Source organism: Corvus hawaiiensis, chromosome 26 (assembly GCF_020740725.1).
Source record: "Corvus hawaiiensis isolate bCorHaw1 chromosome 26, bCorHaw1.pri.cur, whole genome shotgun sequence".
Taxonomy (NCBI): Eukaryota; Metazoa; Chordata; class Aves; order Passeriformes; family Corvidae; genus Corvus; species Corvus hawaiiensis.
The window spans coordinates 34,118,506-34,140,619 of record NC_063238.1 but is presented as its reverse complement, the minus strand read 5'-3'; the positions used below and the strand labels follow the sequence as shown (position 1 = coordinate 34,140,619).

Sequence of the window (22,114 nt, the reverse complement as noted above, 5' to 3'; positions counted from 1 at the left end):
AAAGCAGAATGCCCAAAATATCTCCATGGAGCTGTCTGGATAGGGAACTAACCACTGCAATTAGTAAGAGAAGAAAAATTACTGCTGATAGGAGGGGCAACAACCATACAGGGAATGGCAATTGGTGGAGTAAAGGGGAATTTGGGGCAGTAATCGCAAAATTTCCCTCCATGTAACAGTCAGAAGCTACTTACTGCTGAGGCTAGTCAGAATGAAACCTCCACCTTCTCAGGAAATGCCTTAACTGGGCCGTAGAGTATTTGAAGCCATATTTCTCTTGCTGTCCCCTAATGAAGCCACTCTTTTTTGCATAGAATGTTTTCATGCACACAGAGTTAGAGATTGAGCATGCATGAATGATTTTAGAGACCAATACTTTCACCTAGATACCAGACTCCAGTGAAGTGGAGGTGTGTCTCACTAAATTAAATTACATGAATGACAGAAAGAGAAACCTACGAGGTGAGTGGCCTGGCTTGAGCAAGGGGTTGGGCAAGATGACCTCCAGAGGTCCCTTATAGCCTCAGCCATTCTGGGTTTCCATGACATTCTTCAGTATTCAACAACCTCACCTGAAAGCCATTTTTCTGGAAGATGGTGAAAAGTGAGTTCAAGCTCAAGTTCTCTCAAGCAAAGAAGGAGAGTTTCCAGTATTCTACCATGGAAAAAATCTGAGTAGAAGGAGCAAAATTGAGAGGAGCAGGTGAGGCAGGACTAGGAGTACTTGTAAAGGAAAGACCAGAACAGAAGAACACAGGCTGCACCAGACCTATCACTTGTGAACGACATTTAAAGTTTCATCTTAATTTCTATTGGGCTTCTGTTAAGAAACTGCGAATTAAACTGCAATACTCGAATTTAGATCAAGCATTTTCCCGTACCTGAATAAAGTCTTCTGAGGTTGTATTTTGGAAAAGAATGGGCTGTGCTTTTCAGTCTGGATTTAAACATTCAATTTATCCAGCAAGTAATGGGAAAAAAAATCTTCAATTATCCGTTTCTCTCTGCTTCGGTTTTTTTTTTTTTCAGTCAGTTGAGCCAAGAGTGTCTGTTAGATTACAAACTATGCCTGATGAAAAAACTCTTGTCTTGTATTACAAACCATTTCCCTGTAGGCTATGACTGTCTAAAATAGGAACAGATGAGAGTCAGTGGCCCAGGAGGCTCCTGCCAATCCCATGGAAGAGAAACCCAAGTACATTATATTGTAGAGAGTCAGAATTTCAATAGAAATGGACCATGCATGGTCTGAACACCCACCTTGAAACATCTCAGTTGCTGAGTGCCCAGTTTGAAACATCTCAAGGGGCCAGCCTTTCCAGCGAGTGGGTGTTGCACACATTCTGAAAACAGTCATCTCAGAGTGGGGACAGGGAAACTGAGGCACCCAGCATTACTAACCACTTTTGAAAATAGCTGTATTATTCTATAATAACCATGACACTTTTGCTCAATGTGAAACTGCCCTAAACTCCATCGCCAGCAGAACAAGGCCAACAGTGCTTTTGAAAGCAACTTCCTTACAGTACTTATTTTTCTCCAGACAACCAGGAGAAGGCTAAAAAGCTATAATGATCCCAGTTTAGACGTGAGAGCAGTAGCAAGGATCTACGAGACCAGGTATATCGGCCACAGTACCCAATCAGACTGCAATGTAAAGAACAGCATTATCTCTGAACACCAACTGACACTATACTGAGCTAATGAAATAAGCAGGGTTCTCACACAGAATTTGATTTAGCAAAACACTCCAACATGTGCTGACTTGCTTTGCTGTATAAAATCCAAAGTAAAATATTATTCAACACAAATAGTGATGGTTTAATTTAGGCAGAGGCACACAAATAATACAAAGACATAAACTAATCTCTCATAGCAGTAAACATACTTTGCTATGAAACAGAAAAATAGTTTTTATATATATCTACATATTTTTTGCTATTGTAAGCTCTATACTTGATGACTGATGCAGCACCAAGACATGAAGACAGGCAGTAGTACACACACAAGTTCCCAAACAAATCTGAACTTTTGCTTGACCAAACTCTAAGGCAAAAATGGGCTTTTGCTTGACTACACACTAAGGCCTGTACAATTCCCAGACTACTTCCCTCCCTTCAGACAAAAGAGACCAGCACTTGACCAGCACCTCTTTTCTCCTTACTAAATTCCAAGCTCATGGTGAGGTTAATCTTTTTTTAGCCAATAAATGCCTAGTTAATTTTACAGAAAGACTAATTTAAAGTTAACAAAGACAATGTAACTGGTAAGCAGAAGCACTGAAAGGAGGATAAAGCATTCACAAGATGAAACAGTTTTGAGCAGCAACTTAAGCTCTGCACTATCATAGTTCTACATCAGTTTCCTGGCATTACTGTGATATCCATCCAGAACTACAGTTCTCTCTTCAGCAAATGAGTACATCTGCATTCCTCCACACTATGTCCACAAGTTCAAGAACAGAAACAAAAGTTATGCCGTCAGACAAGCAGCAAGAAAACACCAAGGCTGAGGTTTGTGTACATTTTCTTTGGCAACAAAGTGAGTTTCACAGGTCATTTCCCTAGGCACTCATCCCTGCTGTTCCTCTTACGTTCGTCCTCTGCCGCTCACCAGCCAGGATAATATAGCCTTTCATAGGGTCATACTATAAATTGGATTAATGAAACAATTCAAGCTAAAAATAGCAGTATGTCCTCCAAACCCAAACCTATGCTATTCCAGTAATGGAATCTGAAGTGCAGGTATTCAAATGGCTGTACCAGTACAATTAAGGGGGTAGCAAACTGCAGCAGGGTGGAAATGGGGGGGAAAACTTCCTAAATCAACTTATTTGCCAAGAAAAAGGTAAAAGAACCACACCTGTGTATTTTCAAAGTAAGCACAAGGCATACAATATCTTCTTAGAGAAATCTCAGCAATCTCTCATAAAATAAACAGCAAACCTCCCCCATGTTTTCCTAAAATATATATATATCTAATATATAATATATATAATACATACATGCATACACACACACACACACACATATCCTGCTCTTCCCAGTGGATTTCAACATATGATGAAATTAAGGCTGAAAACAACATTTACTATTTACTACTAATTTTAATGGAAAAGGATTTTCCTATGACTAACAAAATGTTTCATGCCTCTGGAGGCATGGACACATCTGCACCACACAATAGAGCCTGGTTCAGTGCCCCAAGCTGCTGCTGTCCTTGCCTTACTCAGAAGGAGAGATGGGAGGGCTGGGAATATTTAAAAATAAGGGGTTTAGTGCTGTCCTTCTACCCAATTCATCCTCTCAGGACTTGCTAAGGTAACACTGGAATTAGGGAAAAATTTTCTTGAAATATTTTCCCTTACAAGGAACAGGGAAGTATTTGCTAAGGTCTTGTAATTGGTACTCTTTGATCTCTCAGAATACTTAGTAAAACTGATATTTAAAATGAAGAATTTTATTTCAAGACTTTTAATGGGTCTTTACCGTTTTATAAAAGACTCACAGGCTGCTTTATCTATGATTCCTCTGGAAATGAATATCACCAAAATATTTTTTTTTTATTCCAACAAGTTCATTTCTAACTTGTTAGATCTTTTTAAATCACAATTTCTTCTGTACTACTCAAGACCTCTACTGGCACATTATGAGTTCCACAGAGATAATCCATGCAGTTTTTATTTACAAGTCAACTGTATTAATGCTTTCTCTTGCCAAAAAACCAATTCTTCTCGTATTTTAAATTGCACTGACAGGTGAAAAATAAGTATTTTGGTGTGAAGTGCAAGTCTGTCTCTAATAAAAGGCATGATTGTTATGAGCCAGAAGTAAATAATATCATCAGGTTTTTCACAAGAAAAACTTTGCTTGTGTTAATGAACCAATTATATTTCTTATCTCAGAGAAGCTCATTCAAAGAGTACCTTCATTAAACTAAATGCAGTAATTACTTAGAATTTCCTCCATTTAGGGGAAACAGGAAATGGGTTGGAAAGACTTTTCAGAAAAAAAAGTATCAGTAAGATACGAAAATAAGCCCTTTTCACCCAAGACCATCAAAATTCTCAGAAACATTACTTCTCTGTCCCGATGTGGAGGCAGCCTAGCTCAGAGCTAACAAGCCCTCATCACAGCTTATTTAGTCACTGTAATGTTTCAGTAAATGTAGCTGTTTGGTTCTGGGCTCAAGCTAGTATAATATCTGAGTCTGATGAAGCTACTTCTGAGCTGAAAACTGCACAAACTGGACTTGTGGCACCACAGGAAACAGGAGCCACATGGTGCATCAGCACTGTCCTAGGCAGACGCGGGGCCATGACGTGGGACAGAGCATGGGACAGTGGCCTCCGAAAGCAGCTGAGGGCTGGATCGTGCACAGGTCTCACCCTCAGTCCCTCACAGGTCAGTCCTGTTGCTGTGCACAAAGTGCTCAGCAAAGCTGAGTGACCACCAAAGTGCCCACCAGAGCTGAGTGACCTGCTCTCTGCAGGTGCAGCGCACACAAAGCCCCATGAGCAGACTGCAGTGTGCATGAGCTCTAGTACAAGGGAAAGCAACACAACACATATCAAACAGGAAGGTAAGACCAAGATAATCCCCTCACTCCAAGACAATCCATCACTGTCTTATTTCAGCACAGTTCAGTGGTCATAGTCACATTCACACACACAAAAACCCCACAGAATCCAAGCTACGTTTCTGCAACCAACTGCAACAGCTTCATGCAGACACAAACAAACACTCATCAAGCACTCAAACGTTAACATTACCAACCCAAAATGAAACAGATGGGGGAGGAAAAATGCCAAAATATGTCTGGTTTTTAAATGCCCAGTATTTTGATTAGATGCTTAAAACATTTTTTTTTTTCTCTGAACCCACACAGCCTCCCAATCTAAGTTCTGATACTTCTGCTTCTACAACCCTTGGCATTCCTGACTTCAGAATTTAGAGAAGGTTATCAGTAGCCCCAGACAGAGCATGGCTGTTCTTTTGCTAACCAGCGGGGCATTGGCTGTATTGCAGCTGAGCAGCAAGCTCAGGGTGGGAAAACAATCCAGTTTTATAGGCAGCTTTTGAGACAAATCTGGCTGGCAGGCAACTCCACATTTTACACCACTGTGAACAAAGTAGTGAAGTCTCTTAAAACAGAGCTGACCAATACATAAAGGAATAAACAAAAGACAAATCAGATTCATAATATACAGCTGACAATAGAAAGGTTGAAGTTTTAAAATCAGAAACAGTCTGATCAGATTCTGTCAGATTCTCAGAAATGTGAAGGTTACTAGAAATTGATACGAGTATCATCTCCAAACTTAATTTTTGAGAACGCAGATACTTCCATGTGCTTTGGATATTCTCCAGTTTCTGCTGAAGAGAACTAACAGACAGAACACAACCAAGGTTAAACTAAAGCAATCTATAAAACCAGTGTCTCATGCAAGCAAAGGTCAGGTGATGTTCCCCATGCGAAACATCCAATTCAGCATGAATCACATATTAATATGACACTTGAAGTGCCAACCATGCCACAGTACTAAAGTTAGGGCTTTCAGAGCCCATAATTCCTCAAAATGAGCAAAAAAACCCCAAAACCCCAACACAAAAAAAAAACAACCCACATAATCCTCTTTACACAGACTAGGCAAAGGCAAAGACTGCACACAAACTTTAAGTGTAATGAAAACCAGCATTTTTTTCTGCCTCTAGCAGGCTTCCTTTGCATAAAACCTCTTCTGTGAATTGGCAGATCTCCCCTTTTTGGCCCGAATTGCTGGTATGTGACATTCATTCTGCTGCTTGAATGCTGGTAACTGACAGAGCTAAATCTTTCCATTGCTGAAATTTCATTTCCCACAAAATTCATACAAAAAATTTGTCCTATTACAAGGAGCTGCTACTTTATTATCATGTGGAAAATGAACATCTCTGTCCAAAAAAAGCCATGCAAGTCTGTATTGCCTGGGTCTCTCATACACACACAAATATTTATGATTTTGAGAGGAAACAGGAATTTGTTTGACGGCTTACAGTACACCTCAGATGATGGTCTCTCAGCGTGTTTTTTAGATAATGCTGTTATCTTTGTCCATAGTAGGAAAGAAGGAGCTTTGAGGGGCCTCGTGGCTTCTCAAGGGGTAGTTTTGAAAAAAACAGGAATATAAACTGAAAATGAATGTGGAAATGTTCTGTAACTAGATAAGAAGTAAAAGGCTGCCTCTGTTCCATACTTAAACAGAACTGGTAAAATATGACAGCTCTCAGTCATTGTGTTATTAAAATAAATTAAATTCAGAACCATAGGACTATGCTTGAGATTTGTATGGCTAACACACACTAGTTGAGAGAATTTTCTCTCCTTTATACTGATATGCTCTTGAATTTTTTCAATTTAAAATCTGTTTTTCTAAAAAAGTGATTGGGCCAAGTCTGTACACAAAAGTATATTCAGTGGAGAAGTCTTGATTACCTTGAGACATGAGGCCAGACTACATACCTTTAACAAAGCATGGATAAAATCTAAAAATACCAAGAAAATACATAATTTGAATGAGTTATGGCATACCTAATTCTCTCAAAAACAGCTGTGAATTAGATCCACACCCGCAAGTAATGAACTTCAAAAAATGAAGTCTTGTGAAAATGTCACATTAATCTACCCATGCAGTAAAGAGTCTACTCACCCACTGCTTACTAAGATGATTAGTAAGGAAATCACAAGTTAAACTTTATTCATCTAAAGAAAAATAGGGAAGAGGTTGCAAGGTTGATTTAACTCAGAAGATATTATTGTCACTTGACATTTACATGCAATGTATAATTCCATTCCCACTTACAGTCTGGGGAAAGCCTGTTAAAATTACTTCCTTAATGCGTGAACACTTCTTTGAATTGTGTTCTTTTCATCTGCCACCTTCTCCTTAAGCCAGCTGGCTCCTTTTGTTAAGCCTTTTTAATAGGAAAGTTCATTACATGTAATTTAGAGAGCAGTTTGAGATTGCCACCTTCTATTGAGCCCTACTGCACATGCATATTTCAGAGCACTCTATAGTATATGTTCATAGTGTCAAAAAGGCAAAAGGTTCACATTCGTATGCTGAACAACTCTAGCATGGGACTAATCGGAATGACCACATCTATCTTCTCATTTTCATCCACATGGACCACTCCTCCTTCCATTTATATGCCAGACTACTCTTCCCCTTTGTAAAAGGTAACACCTTTGTGGCAACAACAGAAGTTGCTTACATGGAAACACCACTAGGAAGGCATTCAAGTTTCTTTCGCCATCTAGAGAATGATCAGCATACTGTCCTGCTTAATCCTGTTGCTGTGGCTTTCTTATTTCTTATTTTTCCTTGTCCTTCATTACACATTTCTTTACCACTTGCTCCTCTCCCTCTAGTCTTCCTTCTCATCCAGTTCCCCCATTCCCACTTTTTTTTCCTGAGCACTTGCTAGTCTACTTTTTGATTCTTTCTCTATGTCCAAGTGCTATCTTCCCAATGATTACAGTCTTTGGGGGTCACCTCTTACTTTCTCCCATCCTTTTATGTAATAGCAGCTCTAACAGACTCATAGCTGTTGGTTTTCTTTTATTGGCATAAAGGTCCATAAGCAAGAAAAAAAACACAAACTGAAACAACAATAACAAAAAAGGGCTTAAGTTCCCCAGTCATAAGTAGTAACTGCTGTGTACTGCACAGTTTGGGAACTAACCTAACATAAACACTGCCTGAGGGCGGCTGGGCAGTGTGAGCGACAGCAATTACTTGGTTACTACGTGCCCTACATAAAATGTGCTGTATGATGCTCACCAGTAATGTCAGACCCTTGTTCAATGTCTGTGAGGGTACAGGGATCGTTCTGGTTTTTAGTTTGTTTTAAGAAGGGGCTGACTGTATGCTGACAATTTTGCAGATGCATCCCTATCTTTAATGGCACATAGTGTATAATTCAGGCAAAGACTCTAAACAAAACAAGCATGAGACTAAATCCTGCTAATTGCATTTTACTTCAATAAGCTCTCTCAGTAATTCAAAGAGCGAGCAACACAAATTAATCATGCCTGGAAACTGGGACTTACACCCAGACTGACTAAAGTAGATCAACTTGTGAAGTTAAAAGATGCTAAAGGTGACTTGTTCATGATCTACCACTACCATCTTGAGTATTTCTGAACATACTGGGCTCTTTGATTATCAGATAGAAATGTAAGATCCAGTGCCTGAAAACTGAAACAAGAAAGAAAACACAAGGTTGAACAGTTTATTCAGAGACAGGATGGATTCTTCAGTGGACCTATTGCTGAACTGTGGGTTTCACTGTGAATTTTCTTTCCGTAAGTAGTTCTGGTAGCACTTTTTTTGAATCAGTGTAAAACTTTCTCTCTTCCCATAGTATTATCCCACTAATAAACACCAGACTACCCTCCTGTAGACATGGTTGTGGATCCACTCATAAACTTCATCTAAGTGCAAATCCTCCTTTAGTGCCCTGTGTGTACTTTAGTGGTTCAAACCATTTCATATCACCTGTAATTGTGGGATCACACCTACAGTTGTGATACTTCCTATTTGTCAATTCACGAAAGGCAAGGACGATATCTTTGCCATGGTATCTTCTGCTGTCTTTTATTTCCCCTGTACACATTTTTTTCCTAGCTACCTATCTGCTACTTTTTCCAATCACCTACCACCATTACAGACAATTCGCATTATTTTAGATTCTTGTAACATAATTTCCCCAGGTACAGATGACATAAGCAAAACCAAAAGTGAATACCTACACGGGAGTTTGAGATATTCATACATCATCCCAAAACACTCCTGACGCCTTTTTTTATAGAAAGGAAATGTGTTTTGTGAACTCCAGTGACTTCTTCAAGGCCACAGGGTGATGCCAGTTTGAAAGCACAGTTAGTCCCAGCCTTGAGGACTCAGAAAAATTAGACTCAAGAGCACCTCAGTTGTTTTATCTCATTCATATAATGCTATTATGTGTTCTTTGTTCTTCTTCTGAAAAAATGGGAAAGAAAATGAGAAGGAAAACAAAATAATCTATGAAAATCATAATTAAAAATGTTTTAAAGCTCCAGTTCAGACCACCAACCGTTGCCTATCCGCCGAAGGATAGTATTTTTCATAGCTCTCAGTGTCAGTAAGGAACACAAAAGTCTTGCACACAATTCTGACTGATAAAGCAAACATTCAACTTTAAATTCCTGGAATTTAATCAGTACATATTACAATCTTCGTTCCTCAATGGAGCGTCAGAGCTATATAACATTGCTGTACATTTCATAAAACATGTCATAAAACCTGGATATGAGTCAGAGTTGGTTTGGGGTTTTTTTTATCTGAAAGTATTAAAAAGCCTCTAGTAATTAATTCTATGTTCACTTACAAAAAAAAGTTACTTGAGCATCAAAAAAAAAAAAGGTAAAAACTAGTAACAAGTTCTTGAATTCTTGAAGAGATGAGAAAAGAGACAGGAAAAGAAAGGAAAAAAAATGAATTTAAAAAGTGCCCTGTATCTATTGGTAAGGATCTGGAAGAAGTTTCAGAATGATCACGTCTACATAAGGGCTTCTTTCATGTTTTGACCAGACACTGAGAACATGTCAGCACAATGCTTACTTTTTACCCAGATAAATCTTTTCCTAGTAGGAAGAATCAAAACAAGAAATACAATTGCTTTATATTCTTAATCTTTCTGAATGCTGCCAACCCCAGAGTTTTTTCTACTTTTGTGGTTTCCTCTTCCCTCCCCAGTTATTTAGGCACACAATTAGATCACTGAGAGCTAAATACCTATCTACTTAAATTGATAAAAATTGAAGTCTTCAGAGTGGGTTCTTCAAAGCCCACACTACTTTCTATATATACCGTATGCCTCTACATTTAAGCAGGAGTTAGTGGTATTTTCTTATTGCCACATTTCTGTAGCAGAAATACGATGATAAGAAAATGACAGATTTATATACTACAGAGAATATTTTCATACAGTAAATTACTCAGATAAAATATTCCTCTTTGGCTTTTCTTCAAAGAGGTTGATTTATCTTTGTGCTAAAGAGCCCACACAAGACCTCTGCAGTACTTCATAGTATTTCTAAGCTGGAACAGACCATCAGGATCATTCTATTCTGATCTCATGCATAGCAGAGGCCAAAGAACCTCACCCAGCAATTTCAAGCCTATAACTTACAGCTGTAAGCTCACTCATTCTCTCAAGGTTATCACTAGCACACAGAGGGTCTCCAAAAAGGTCTACACAGCATTTAAATCCCGCTTATGATCTATTTTGAAGACTACTGAGATTTTATGAGGTCTAGGACAGAGAAATTTATAGTACGGGTACATGAGGTAACCCACCAGGCAACCGCAAATCTCTCTGACTCACAATGACCTTTGGGGGAGAAAATTATCCACCGCCTTAGAAAAATACATAAGAAAATTGAATAAATATTCACACATACATATGCATGTATTTGACATCAGACACTGTGTAAATACCACCTACCAAAATCTGTAAAATAAAACTGTGCAGTTTTCATCTGAGCACTCATAAGTGTTTAGACAAAGCCCAGGACTGTTCAGCTCTGACCTTCTGCTCAGGCGCATGTTGTCAGTACATTTCCATAAGAACACACTAAGGACAGCTATTCAGCAAGCTAAGGTTTAAATCAAGCCTGGATTTCACTATGTATGATACTCTCTAGTTCAACTGCAACATACCATATTCACATATTCAAGAATAAATGTATAAATGCAATGATCTGTATTGATCTGATAATACAAATTCTCTTTCTATTAATCTCAATCCTTCATTTATACTTTATTGTCACTACATGTAAGAGTACAGTGATATGACACCAACACCTGTATATCCATTCTACGAGTGACTTCCAAAGTGCCACAGCAGGTGAAAGAAAAAGGAAAGCCTCTGCTGCCACCTAAAGGGTTTCTCTTTCCTTCGAACTGCTAAAGTTGAGAACAAACATACTTGGATGCACTCAGCTTAATGAGCACCCAAACTGAAAAAGAGCCATCAGAACAAAAGCATGCTGCTTAATATAATAATATAGCTGCTTAATATGGCTTTTTACAGCTTAATGTAGCTGCTTTCCCCTCACTGCACAGTGTTCTTGCAGGCAAAATTACAGCTAGGAAAGAGTAACAACACTACATATTTGTTTCTTCCCACTTTGTAAGATTACAGACTACAGTCAGAGTGGTTTTGGATAAATATAAAAGAACACAAGTCTTTCATTACAAGTAATATTTTTCCAGATTTTGAAACAAGGCACATTTCCAAATTCTCCTTTTTTGGACAGCTTCTTTAAAGAACAGCTTCCAGAACCAATCAGTGTATTCCAGCAACAGGCTCATCAGTGCTGGATACAAACACTGTAAGTAAAGAGAGGTAGAACAAAAAATTAATCCAACCCTCTCCTCTCAAAATTTTTATACTGACTGCAGAGCATAGTGCAAAAAAATGTAACTTTTTTGTTTTCAGAAAAGCATTTCACAAGAACTCAACCAGTCTTTCTTGTTTCAAAGAATAAAATTACTTGAACAAATACTGCAAATATTACATCATATATCTACCTACTTCAAGAAAACATATCTTTCTCATTGTTAGTTGAAAGGGTGAATACATGTAAAACAATACAAGAAGCACAGCACAATAGAAGAGAAGGATAAGTCAAGATTAAAAGCACATCTTTCCTAAAATGATTAATCTTAAGCGAGGGATTTAAAGGAAAGCAAAATTAGTAATTTTGAGAAAAGGAATCTGGAACATTTTATTTCCCATACCACAAAATACAAGCTTACTTTAGACAACAGGAAAAGAACTTCCCCAAGAAGAAAGATGTAATTTTGGTGCCTACATTGAGTTAGTGCATGTCACCAATTATCATCACAGACATTGGTGTAGCAACAAATCAGACCAGTGAACAAACAGCTTCAGGCAGAGAAAAACCTGGGGTTAGAATAAAACTTCCTCTGTGAACAGCATGGTATCATAAGGAAATTCTTGCAGCTTCACAGGAAGCATCTCACAGAGGTCAGCACAGAAGGATGAACTTCATGCATCATTGGCCTCTCTTCATTTTCTACAGTACCTTCTCATAACAAGAAAACATTTCTGTATAGCAACTGTCAGTGAAAAGTCATTTATCTCCAGGATGGACCTTGACATTCTACACTTACATTCTCCAACAAGAAAACAGAAAATCTACACTTAGGTTCTCCAATAAGAAAAAACCTGTATTCCTGCAGTGCATATAAAACTGTTTGCTACTTTCTTCTCACTAGCACCTTCACAGGTAATATGGACTTAAAAGTGAAAACCAAGGTCTGATTTCTCATGAAGAGTCCCTGCAACACAGGCCACAGCTTTGACCATTACGAAGCCACTGTGAGGTGGAAACTTGACCAAAACATCATTCATATAAGATGGAAGGCAAGATGTGCAAGAAAATATCTTGACATGGCTTATCTTGACTGGACAAGAACAGAGCAGCAAGGCGAAGTTTATCCTGCTCATTTCCTCAGTCAGAGGACCTTCATGCTCACACCTTTTCCTCAAGCAAGTTGCAAAGTGTCATTCCAGCCTAGATGCTACAGCCTGTTCTCAGGACAAGTACCTTATGTTTGGATTATTTTTATGAAGCACAATGATCTCTAACACCATGGAAACTAAGAGACCGTAAACATTTTAGAAGCACAGGTGTCAGCAGGTTAATTTCTGGATTCCAAAATAATCACATCATAGTCATTTCATGCACAAGAACTTTGCCAGTGTCAAGATTCATGGTACGATACTGCAGGAATCCTGCATTTGAATTTCCAAGGAAAAATAAGTTAGAAAAAAAAAAAAGAACAAAGAAAACAAATTAACCAAATCATTTGATACTCAAACACAGCCACAGAGTCCATTTTTACACTGGAGTTTATACCATTCCAAGTAGAAGTTTTAGGTCAATGACAGAGAAACTATCATGGAAAGGGTCCCTCTCTCAAGGATGAACAAACTTAGAATCTTCAAGAGGGACTGTTTTAGGCTGCTGCAATGGGTTTAGAAAGTCGCTGCAAAGAATAGTGGATATTCCATATAAACTCATCCAACTGTCTATCAAAAGGCTGGCAATAATTTCATAAAACAAGGCTAACGACCATGTCTGTATGCTCCACACTTCTTCCTATGTCAACAACCCTCAGCAACATTTAGAGCTGTTCTTGTTAAAACCATTCTAAGTGAGCAGTGAGATAAATCAAAGTAATGTGGGTAATCCCACAGGGTTAAATCTACATGGAAAGATCCTACATTACCAATGACTGTTTAGCTAGTATTGAACAGGCACGATGACACAAGTGGATCTCAATCCATCTGGAGATGAAAAAGTAGTCAGAAAAGGAGGACATTGCACATCTGAGATGCAATGTAGTACACATGAAGAAAAGTGCAGAGGCAGCCCTGGGACAAGGGGAACACACAAATGGGATAAGCAGACAGAACTGAGGTAAACTCTACTGGCGGAAGGAGCAGGTTATGCAATGAGCAGACAAGAAAGAAAAGCCAGAGCTGTAACTCTTAACTTAATCTGGGGAACATGCCAAAGAATCATATCACTAACACTTTTAAGACCCCTGAGCATGTTCTGTACATGCTGGTGAGCAGCAAAACCCTTCAAAGAATGTTAAGAAGAGAGGAGGAATTCTCAAGCAGATCCTGATAGTGCTACAGGAAGATCACTGATACATACACATGGCAAACAGCCACGTGCAACAGATGACCATGACATTTTCAGCATGTTTTTGAAGAAAAAGTAGCTCTTTTCTTTTTCCTCAAGCAAGATTATAATTCACCTGCAGTAACTGCTTCCCAAACAGCTACTCCACACCTTACGGCCTCTACACTTCATAGTGGGAATGTGATGTGTGGCTGAAGAAAGTCCCAGACATCAAGGAAGCATCTTGCTTTCTACTAGAAAACCCATCCAGCTAATTAGACAAAACTCTAGCTGTTCACTCTTTAAAATGCTTTTCAAAAGTTTTATGCTAAGAAATTCTTATCTTGTCTGTAGTTAGCATACTCTCCAGACCTCCCAGTTATTTCCCATTTGTACTGGACAATCCTCCCAGTTTGGGCTCCAGCCCCTACAAAAGCAACACCCCATCTAAAGAGCAGCTGCTGACTGGAAGCCTGGAGATAACCCTGAGTTAGATTTCTTCATTCCAATATCCACAGCTCTCCATACTTTACAATCCCGTATTCTTGAGAAAGTTCTGCTGCTTTCTCATGAAGAGTCACCTGAAACTGGCATCCTCAGTGAGCTGACCAAATTTACATCCAAAAACTCTGAGCAAAGCTGGGAATGGATGTCTGTCATGGATACACCAGATCTATCCTGGGCCAGCATATTTGTACCATAATCAGCACATCAGTCAACACTGCATTGCAGGTTTCACTAATTCCAAAAACAGAGAATAAAACTTATCATTCAAGTATTTGACACAGATGTCCATCAGTGCTTTCTAACTCTATAGAACTACTTCAAGTAGTTAAGTAAAGACAGTTCAGCAACCAAGAGAAGTTGAATTAGAAGTGCAAACAGCTGTTCCTCTGTGTGCAAAGGTGTCAACATGGGGCTTAAAGTTCAATACTCAGAGCATTACAATTCAGAGAAGTTGCCAAACAAGTACTTGTGACAAGTGACTTAATGAATTCTCGTTCTGCAACCACACTACTAAAGCTCAAAAACAGAATGAGGCAAGATTTAGGAAGATTCAAATTATAGTAGAACTGAGATGATTTTACTTGCATTATAACTGATTTTGAACAGTGTCATCTTCATATTCTTAAATCTATTAGGACTCCAATCCAGCAAAGGATATAGGCACACACTTTAGCTTTAAAATATACAGACCCTCAGAAGGTTGTGGGCCACTGATGAATATCAGCATGTCTTTTCCTTCAGTATTTTACTAGGCTGGGTCACAGAACATCCAAGAGTATTTTGAGCATAGACAGGACAAATGAAATCAACTGCACAGTCTGGTTTTTTGCTTACATCATTTATTTATATAGTAACTTTTCAAAATGCTTCTATACAGCAACAGTGTACTTTAAATAAGAGAAAAATACAACCGTTAGACGATGTCAGTTTCTAAAAGATAATCAGCAGAAAGACTGAGGACAAAAGATTTATCTTTGCTTTTCACTCATTAAATAAAATGAGTTTTTAAATTGGCTGTTTCCCCTTCACATTCAGTTTGCTGAAACTAATTTTCACCTCTAGATACAGATCCTTAACCACTTACAGGATCCTTTAAAATTTTGTCTCTTTGCCAGCACATGCTCACAACAACAGTGTTCAATGCTAAAAGTCACCAGGTTCTCAATTGACAGGGAAATCTTAATCAACAATTTTACTTCATGGACATCAACAAAATCCCTTAAAAAATAAAAGGTTTTCAGGATCAGGTACATTAAAATTATTCTGCACACAGTTAGCTATTAATAACAATAGCCTTATTAATAATAAATAGCCTTATTTTTCTAAAGATTGTACAAGTTCATATATGAGCAATGCCTGACCCAAATATTTAACACAAGTAATTTCTTTTCATAAATCTATACAGGAGTAGAACAAAATAAACATTTAAAAAATACACTTAACAGTAAATGTTTTTAGAATTTGGTTTGTGGAGAATAGGAATTAAGAGAGAAAAAATCACTCACTGAACTAACTTTGCTGTCTTTTCAGTCATTTATCTTAAGAAGCAAATGTAATTTTTCTCATGTACTTGCTATGAAAAATTTTGTTACTATTCACAAAAAACAGCATAGTTCAATATGAAACACTAAAGGAACAAAATACATCCACAGAAAAAGTGCTCATAAAATAAAATAAACAGTTGAAACAGAATTCCTTGCTTCCACAAAGCCTGGCAATGAAACCTGTCAGAAGCTGGACAGTTAGATTTCGCAAAGGAAATTAAAGCAAATTGCAAATGAGACAGGAAGAACACAGAAATATATTATCTAATGCTGTCTCAAAATTAAATTAGTATTTTGCCTCAGAACATGAAGGCAAAGTAGGACAGATGAGCAATAGCTCTAGAAACAGAAATTGCCACATATGAGCTGGAGGTAAGAGCTGAACAGTCAAGTCCAGCAGATCAGATGATGCTAATTCTAGAACACTGAGAGTTTAGCAAAGCATGTCATGCCACAGAAACCCAGCATCTCTCCTGATGGCATTCTGTAAGGAACACAAGAACTTGAAGTCCAAGCAGAGTAGTCAGGGGAATGAAAACCAAACCTTGTAAAAGTGACGACCTTCACTATTTGTTCATTCCAAGTACATACATCTGCAAGGAAAGGTGTAGGAGTAAAGAAGACAACTGTTGTAAGTAAAAACGTAATTCTGGAACACCAGACCAAAGAAGTATGACCTACAAATCCTTCAAATCTGGAATACCTTCTCTGTAGAGCAATGGGATGGACTATGATAATAGATCATGCTTAATAATTTTATAACCATGATTCCACAGGAAAGTTGCCTCTGCTAAAATAAAACGTGTTATGGTCTAGGTAAGAGCTGTTTTCCAGTCACATGATGTAACTTAACTGTAACCAGGTATTTAATCAGGAGTAATCTCCTCCTCTCAGGATAGAATGCAAAAATGGTCCTTTTGGTTACTGAGTTAAATGAAAAAAATAATTTCAAGCTTCTAATTAAAGACTAATGTGTCAGAAGCATGTAAATTAGGAAGAGACATTTCCTAGCAGTACAAGGCATAGACTTACACCTGCAAACCTGCACAGTTGAGCTTAGGTGGCTTTAGATTCCCAATAGGAATGCAACAGGAGCTTCTAGTAAAAGTGAAATCAATAAAAGCTTTTAATTTTTGTATAAATAATTAATTTCTGTGGTCTTGGGGATGAAAGAATTCAATATATTCAATGTATTTCCATGCATTGCTTATGACAAAGTAGGAGAGATGGTGACTGCTAAAGCAGAGGGGAAATGGAACTGGTTACACGAGTTTTATGTCAAAGGGAATCCCCAGCTGACTGCTCAGATGAGCTTTCCATTTCCTCTACCTGCTAGAAATGACATGTCAATTGTCTCTGAGAGCAGTATGGACAAAAAGGTCAAAGGAGAGAGAGCTATCACACTAGACAATGAGAAAAACATTCATCTTCATTGTACATAATCCTTGGCTTAGGTGAATGCAAGATTTATAATGAACAGCTGAGCTTTTCTTTCAGAAGATTCTTGTTCTCCACCCTCTGCTCTTTATTAAAATTATTGGGGTTTGGAGCTTTAAAAATTTTTATTTTTTCCTAGTGAAAACCCTATCACAGATCTAAGATGTGATGGGAAATGAGCCAGCTAATGCTGGTCTTTGAAAAGTGCAGTGTCTTTTGCCGTGCCCCTTTTACTGTGAAATAGCAATGACAAGACTGTTGGCAGTAATTATAGATTTGAAGTACCCCACCTTGTAAATGCCCAAACTGAAGCACCCCAAAAAAAGGCCTGATTTTCAAGACAGACGGCATTTAAAAACTGCATCCCCTAACAGGTGTCTCAAGCTTTGTATTCAAAATCCTTAGCACTATTTTAATACATTTTGCCCTAAATGTCAAATAAAACACACACAAAGAAGGAGCGTAAGAATGAAAACTCATTTTATTCACCCACTTAAGGGGCCTTCTCCATCTCATTCAGCAACGTTAAAGTTTCTACAAAGCTGTGCAGTAACAACCACTGGAAGACAATTAGTCTTGGGTGCTACAAAAGCAGGGACAGTGTTTTTCTGGTATTTACGCTTTCACTGAATTTATCATTTAAATGAAATCTTTAATTTAAGTGAAATGATTTGTCTTGGGGTGACTTGATGTTGTATTCCCTATCACTGCACTATCCCCAGAAATTAGTATACATGCCTTTCTATGCCTTTAAACTGAGCCTGAGAGGGGAGAGAGAAAAGTGCACTTTTTCAAAGCAGTTTGTTTTCATGTTCTGAGTACACAGAGATAAAACCTGTCTGCTTCTGCAGAGAGAGGGTGGGGAAGCAGCCTGCTTGCTTTCCAGCCAGCTTTCAGCCAGTTTTTTTCCAGCTCCTTTTCCTCCGGAGAGTTGAACTTTTGTTTTCCTGGGACTTCGGTTTTTTTTTCCTTTTCTCTCTGCTGGACTGTTTCAACATCAGAATACATCAGGAGGAATTTCCACCAAGGCCTTGGCCCTGGAGGGGGGCCCACCACCCCGTCCCAGCTCCAAGGAGGGGGAGAGAGAGACTACGGACTGACTCTGAAATTTTCCCAGGTTTTTCTCTCCACAGCAAGAGATTGTATTATTTAGTATTATTATTCTTTTCCTGTGTGTTTGTTAACTAAATAGTTCTTATCTCTTTCACTTTCCTTCGAGGAAAATTCAATTTTTCCCGAACCTGGTAGGGAAGGGGTGGTTTGTGGCCTGCTTCTCTCAGGATGTATTTCTAAGTTTGGCCAAACAGGCACACGATTGTAATGAAAACACCCTGACCAAGCCAGAAGAGCTACAGCTCCTATAATAAAGACAGATATTAAAAGTAATTAAGTCAAAATACATAGGTCTAGGACTCATCTGTCAGATTCAGGACACAATACAAGAGAATATACTTACTGAAACTTTCCACAAGGTCAAGGGCAACCTGAGTAGCCACATCCATTCCAGAGTTGATGTAGGACTGGCAGTTTTTCAAAGAAGAAAGAGCAGAATCAATTGCATTGAACGAGATTCTTGGACCATCTGACATCTCGAAATTGTCACTCTAGAAATAACAGGGAGAACATATTAAAAGCAGTTTACACACAGAGAATTTGAGAGAGAAGACATAAGTTCTAATAGATAGCTAACCATAAAGCAGTGTCAACAGAACTACTGAAACATTAGGAAGCAGGGATGAAAGCTCCCTAGATGTCCGTAATTTCAGTGAAAGTGCAATGCAATTCATCACAGGTTTTCAATTCACCTCCTATTCAGTATTAAGCAAAATTACACCACTAAAAGCAACTGGCAGTATTCATCTGCTCATTCCTACTGCTAAGTCACAGTGAAGATCAAACTCCACGATTATGTCTGCTTGAAAACTACTGCTCTATTTACAATCCAGAGGAAGATCCAAAGAAGCCCATGTGCCCAAAAACCTGTCTGGGTTTTATAGGCATATTATCAATTAGGCTAGAAAGAAATATGATTTCTCACATTCAATTTAGCTTCACCAACAGTTGGCCCTTGGAAAAAATAATCTAACAAAGGGCCACTCTACTAAGAATGTACGTGGTGGTAAAACATCTAGCAATGTTTTTAAATAAAAGCCTGTCTTAAAAATCTCCCTACTTCTGCCAAAGATGCTACGAACTTTTGGTAACCAGATTCCATTAGCACAAAATAAAGTCACACAGGTACCATTGTTTATCTGCCTTACCTCCCCCTGGCTTTGCAATACACACCCACAACCTACATCCTCATGGGGATTAGCTGCTCTGTCATTAATAGAACCTTTGGGTGTTTTTGCTTATGCTGTGCCTATCATCCTGCTCATATCTGTTGGTTTCTTCTCAAAAATCCCCAATTTCTGCTCTTCCTTCTTCATGCTTTGCCATAACCCACTCAGACAACATGCAGCTACTGTGAGAAACATGAACCTGGTGTGCAGAATTTTATACTTCAAGTTTCAGATTAAAAAAATTCTGGTTCGGCTTTAGATACACCAAAAAAGGAAAAATAAACACAACAAAGCAGAACTCTTAGATAGACAGAAATACTGCATTAGTCCACGTAAAGAGTAACTAGTATGTTCAAGGACTATATTCAGATGCCATTGGGAGAGATAGAGAGCAGAATCCACAAACAAATTTGGGGTATACCAGAAGGGGAAGAGTTGTTCTATCAAAAACAGCCTGTAAGAGGCTATAATCCAACAGCAATCTGGAAAACATCTAAATAGAAAGTACAACGCTTTTCCCAAGCTTTGTATACCTAAGGTTGTATCTCCCTCTACTGCTTTCCCTGAGACTCCAGAACTACATCTTGTGCTTCACTTAAACTGAACAACATTGCCACGTTCCTCACCAGTATCATGCAGACTATGAGACCTGAATACCTGCTGTCTCCTAATGTTTATTTACTATCTTTTTCTTTTTTCCATTTATAAAATGTGCTTGGCTAGTCAATACTATCTTCTACTACACCATCTTTATGTCATGTGCTTCCAGCAACATTTTAACAACAGTTCAACCTCACCACAAACTGAACTTCTTAATGACAGGCAAATTGGCCTTCCTCTCTATCGCCTTCTAAAGGTGCATCTTTCCACAGATGCAGCAGGCTTAAACTACAGCTCCAGTTACGTCAGCTCATGCTCTCCCTGACAGAAGACTGTGACTGCTATCATTAGAGATCTTTAGAGGCTGTCAAACTGACAACAGATGACAACGGAAAAGTTCCTTATAGAACTCCCTGAAAGCAAAGAAAAAGAATGGTCTTGAAGATGTAATAACAAATTCCTTCAGCTAGTATGTTATGTTACTTTTTTTTAATGTAGTTGTTTGCCATCTTAGTAAGACTGTATAGAACCTCTGTGATCCAAACATACACTATTGAATAGTCACATAAAATCATGTTAGCAGCTTTATCTTTCTGAGCCCATCTTGAGTATCAAAGTTAACAGAGAGAGCCGAATTACCCTCTTGAACCTGGTAAATCTCACTGAGAAAGCCTGCTGAAATTTCTTTTGGAAATTTCACAGACACACACTGTGAAAGCGGCAATCGGAAAAAAAAAACCCAACAGTAAGAAGTTAAAAAGGCTTCTTCATTCTCAGCAAACTACACAGGAGCAGAAGTTACTGGTTATATTAAATCATATCATTGCACTGGTAGTTTAATCTCAATCTGTCTTTTGGAAAGTAATTTCTTTTGGATGAATTTTCCTTTTTTTGTTTTCTAATAAAAGATTATTTTTCTTAGAAACTGGTTACAATCCTGTAATGCCCCAGCCTGCTTGACAGGTTCAGGGGAAGGTAGTGGGATATACCCTGGGCAGTGCATGGGAAAAACAACCAAATTCTCATGAGACTCAATAACTTTTACTTGCAAGGTTTAGAACATTCAAGTAAAATAAGGTACTTGGCAAATTTTAAAACATCCAGACAAAATAAGGCACCTCCCAAACTTTAGCTTAGCAAACTTTAACTTCTCCAGGCACAAGAAGACACTGGAAATTTTTTGGTCCAGCTTACAACATATTTTGAGAAGAAGGTATAAGAAGAACACCAGAGAGAGAAAGAGAAAGCAAATGGAGAGAGAAAGGTAGATGGTCACCACCCCAAGGATCCAGCATTGTCTCAGCAGCTTCTAAACCCCTGGCAGTGGAGTGTGCTTGGCACACGTGCTGCTGTCCTTCTGTCTTCTATGCTCTGCCACTTCAGGGCTTACAGGCCCTGTTCCCCCACCATTTCCCACCTGGCTGTTTTGAGCCAGTCAACTATTCCTCAGGTTTCCTATAGAACCCAAGGCAAAGATGTCACTCTTGAACTTTCTAAGTGAATTCTTCAACTTCAGCTTGGAGCTGTCCACTCAACTTCCAAGGGAGGGCCACATTCCTCACTGGAATTGGTTTCACCACCGCGTTTTTAAAGCACTCTTTTCTGCCAGGAAAGTCTTCAATGGGTGCATCAAAGCACTTAATACTTGCAACCCCCAGCCCCCTCACCTGCGGAAAACAACCAGCAACTCAGTGCTGAATGGGAGACTATCGAGGGTATTTTTTTCCTTTCAACAAGCGATCAAACGGTCAGACAGGATAAAGAACCAAAAAAACCTTACAGTTTCTATTCTGTTCCTTATTTTAAATATTTGAGGAAATGACCTCAGCCTTCTATGCTTCAATATCTCAAACTATGAAGCAGAGATAAGAAAACAAAAATTATTTGATTCTGTAACACCAGCTCTACAGGTGACAAGTGCTCTCCGAGCACCAGGATAAGTGCCTAACCCCAGGCACACTCGGTGATCAGCTGCCACAGGGAGACGACCCTTCCCTG

At 38.6% G+C, this 22,114-nt stretch overlaps 1 protein-coding gene across 1 annotated transcript in view; it reads right to left on the bottom strand.

Moving 5' to 3' along the window:
* NSMCE2 (NSE2 (MMS21) homolog, SMC5-SMC6 complex SUMO ligase) overlaps nucleotides 1-22,114 on the bottom strand; it is a 131,800-nt gene that overhangs the window by 109,287 nt on the left and 399 nt on the right. Inside the window, exon 2 of the mRNA XM_048286897.1 lies at nucleotides 18,691-18,838. Within this exon, the coding sequence (XP_048142854.1) occupies nucleotides 18,691-18,838 (148 nt within the window). The remainder of the gene's footprint in view (nucleotides 1-18,690; nucleotides 18,839-22,114) is intronic.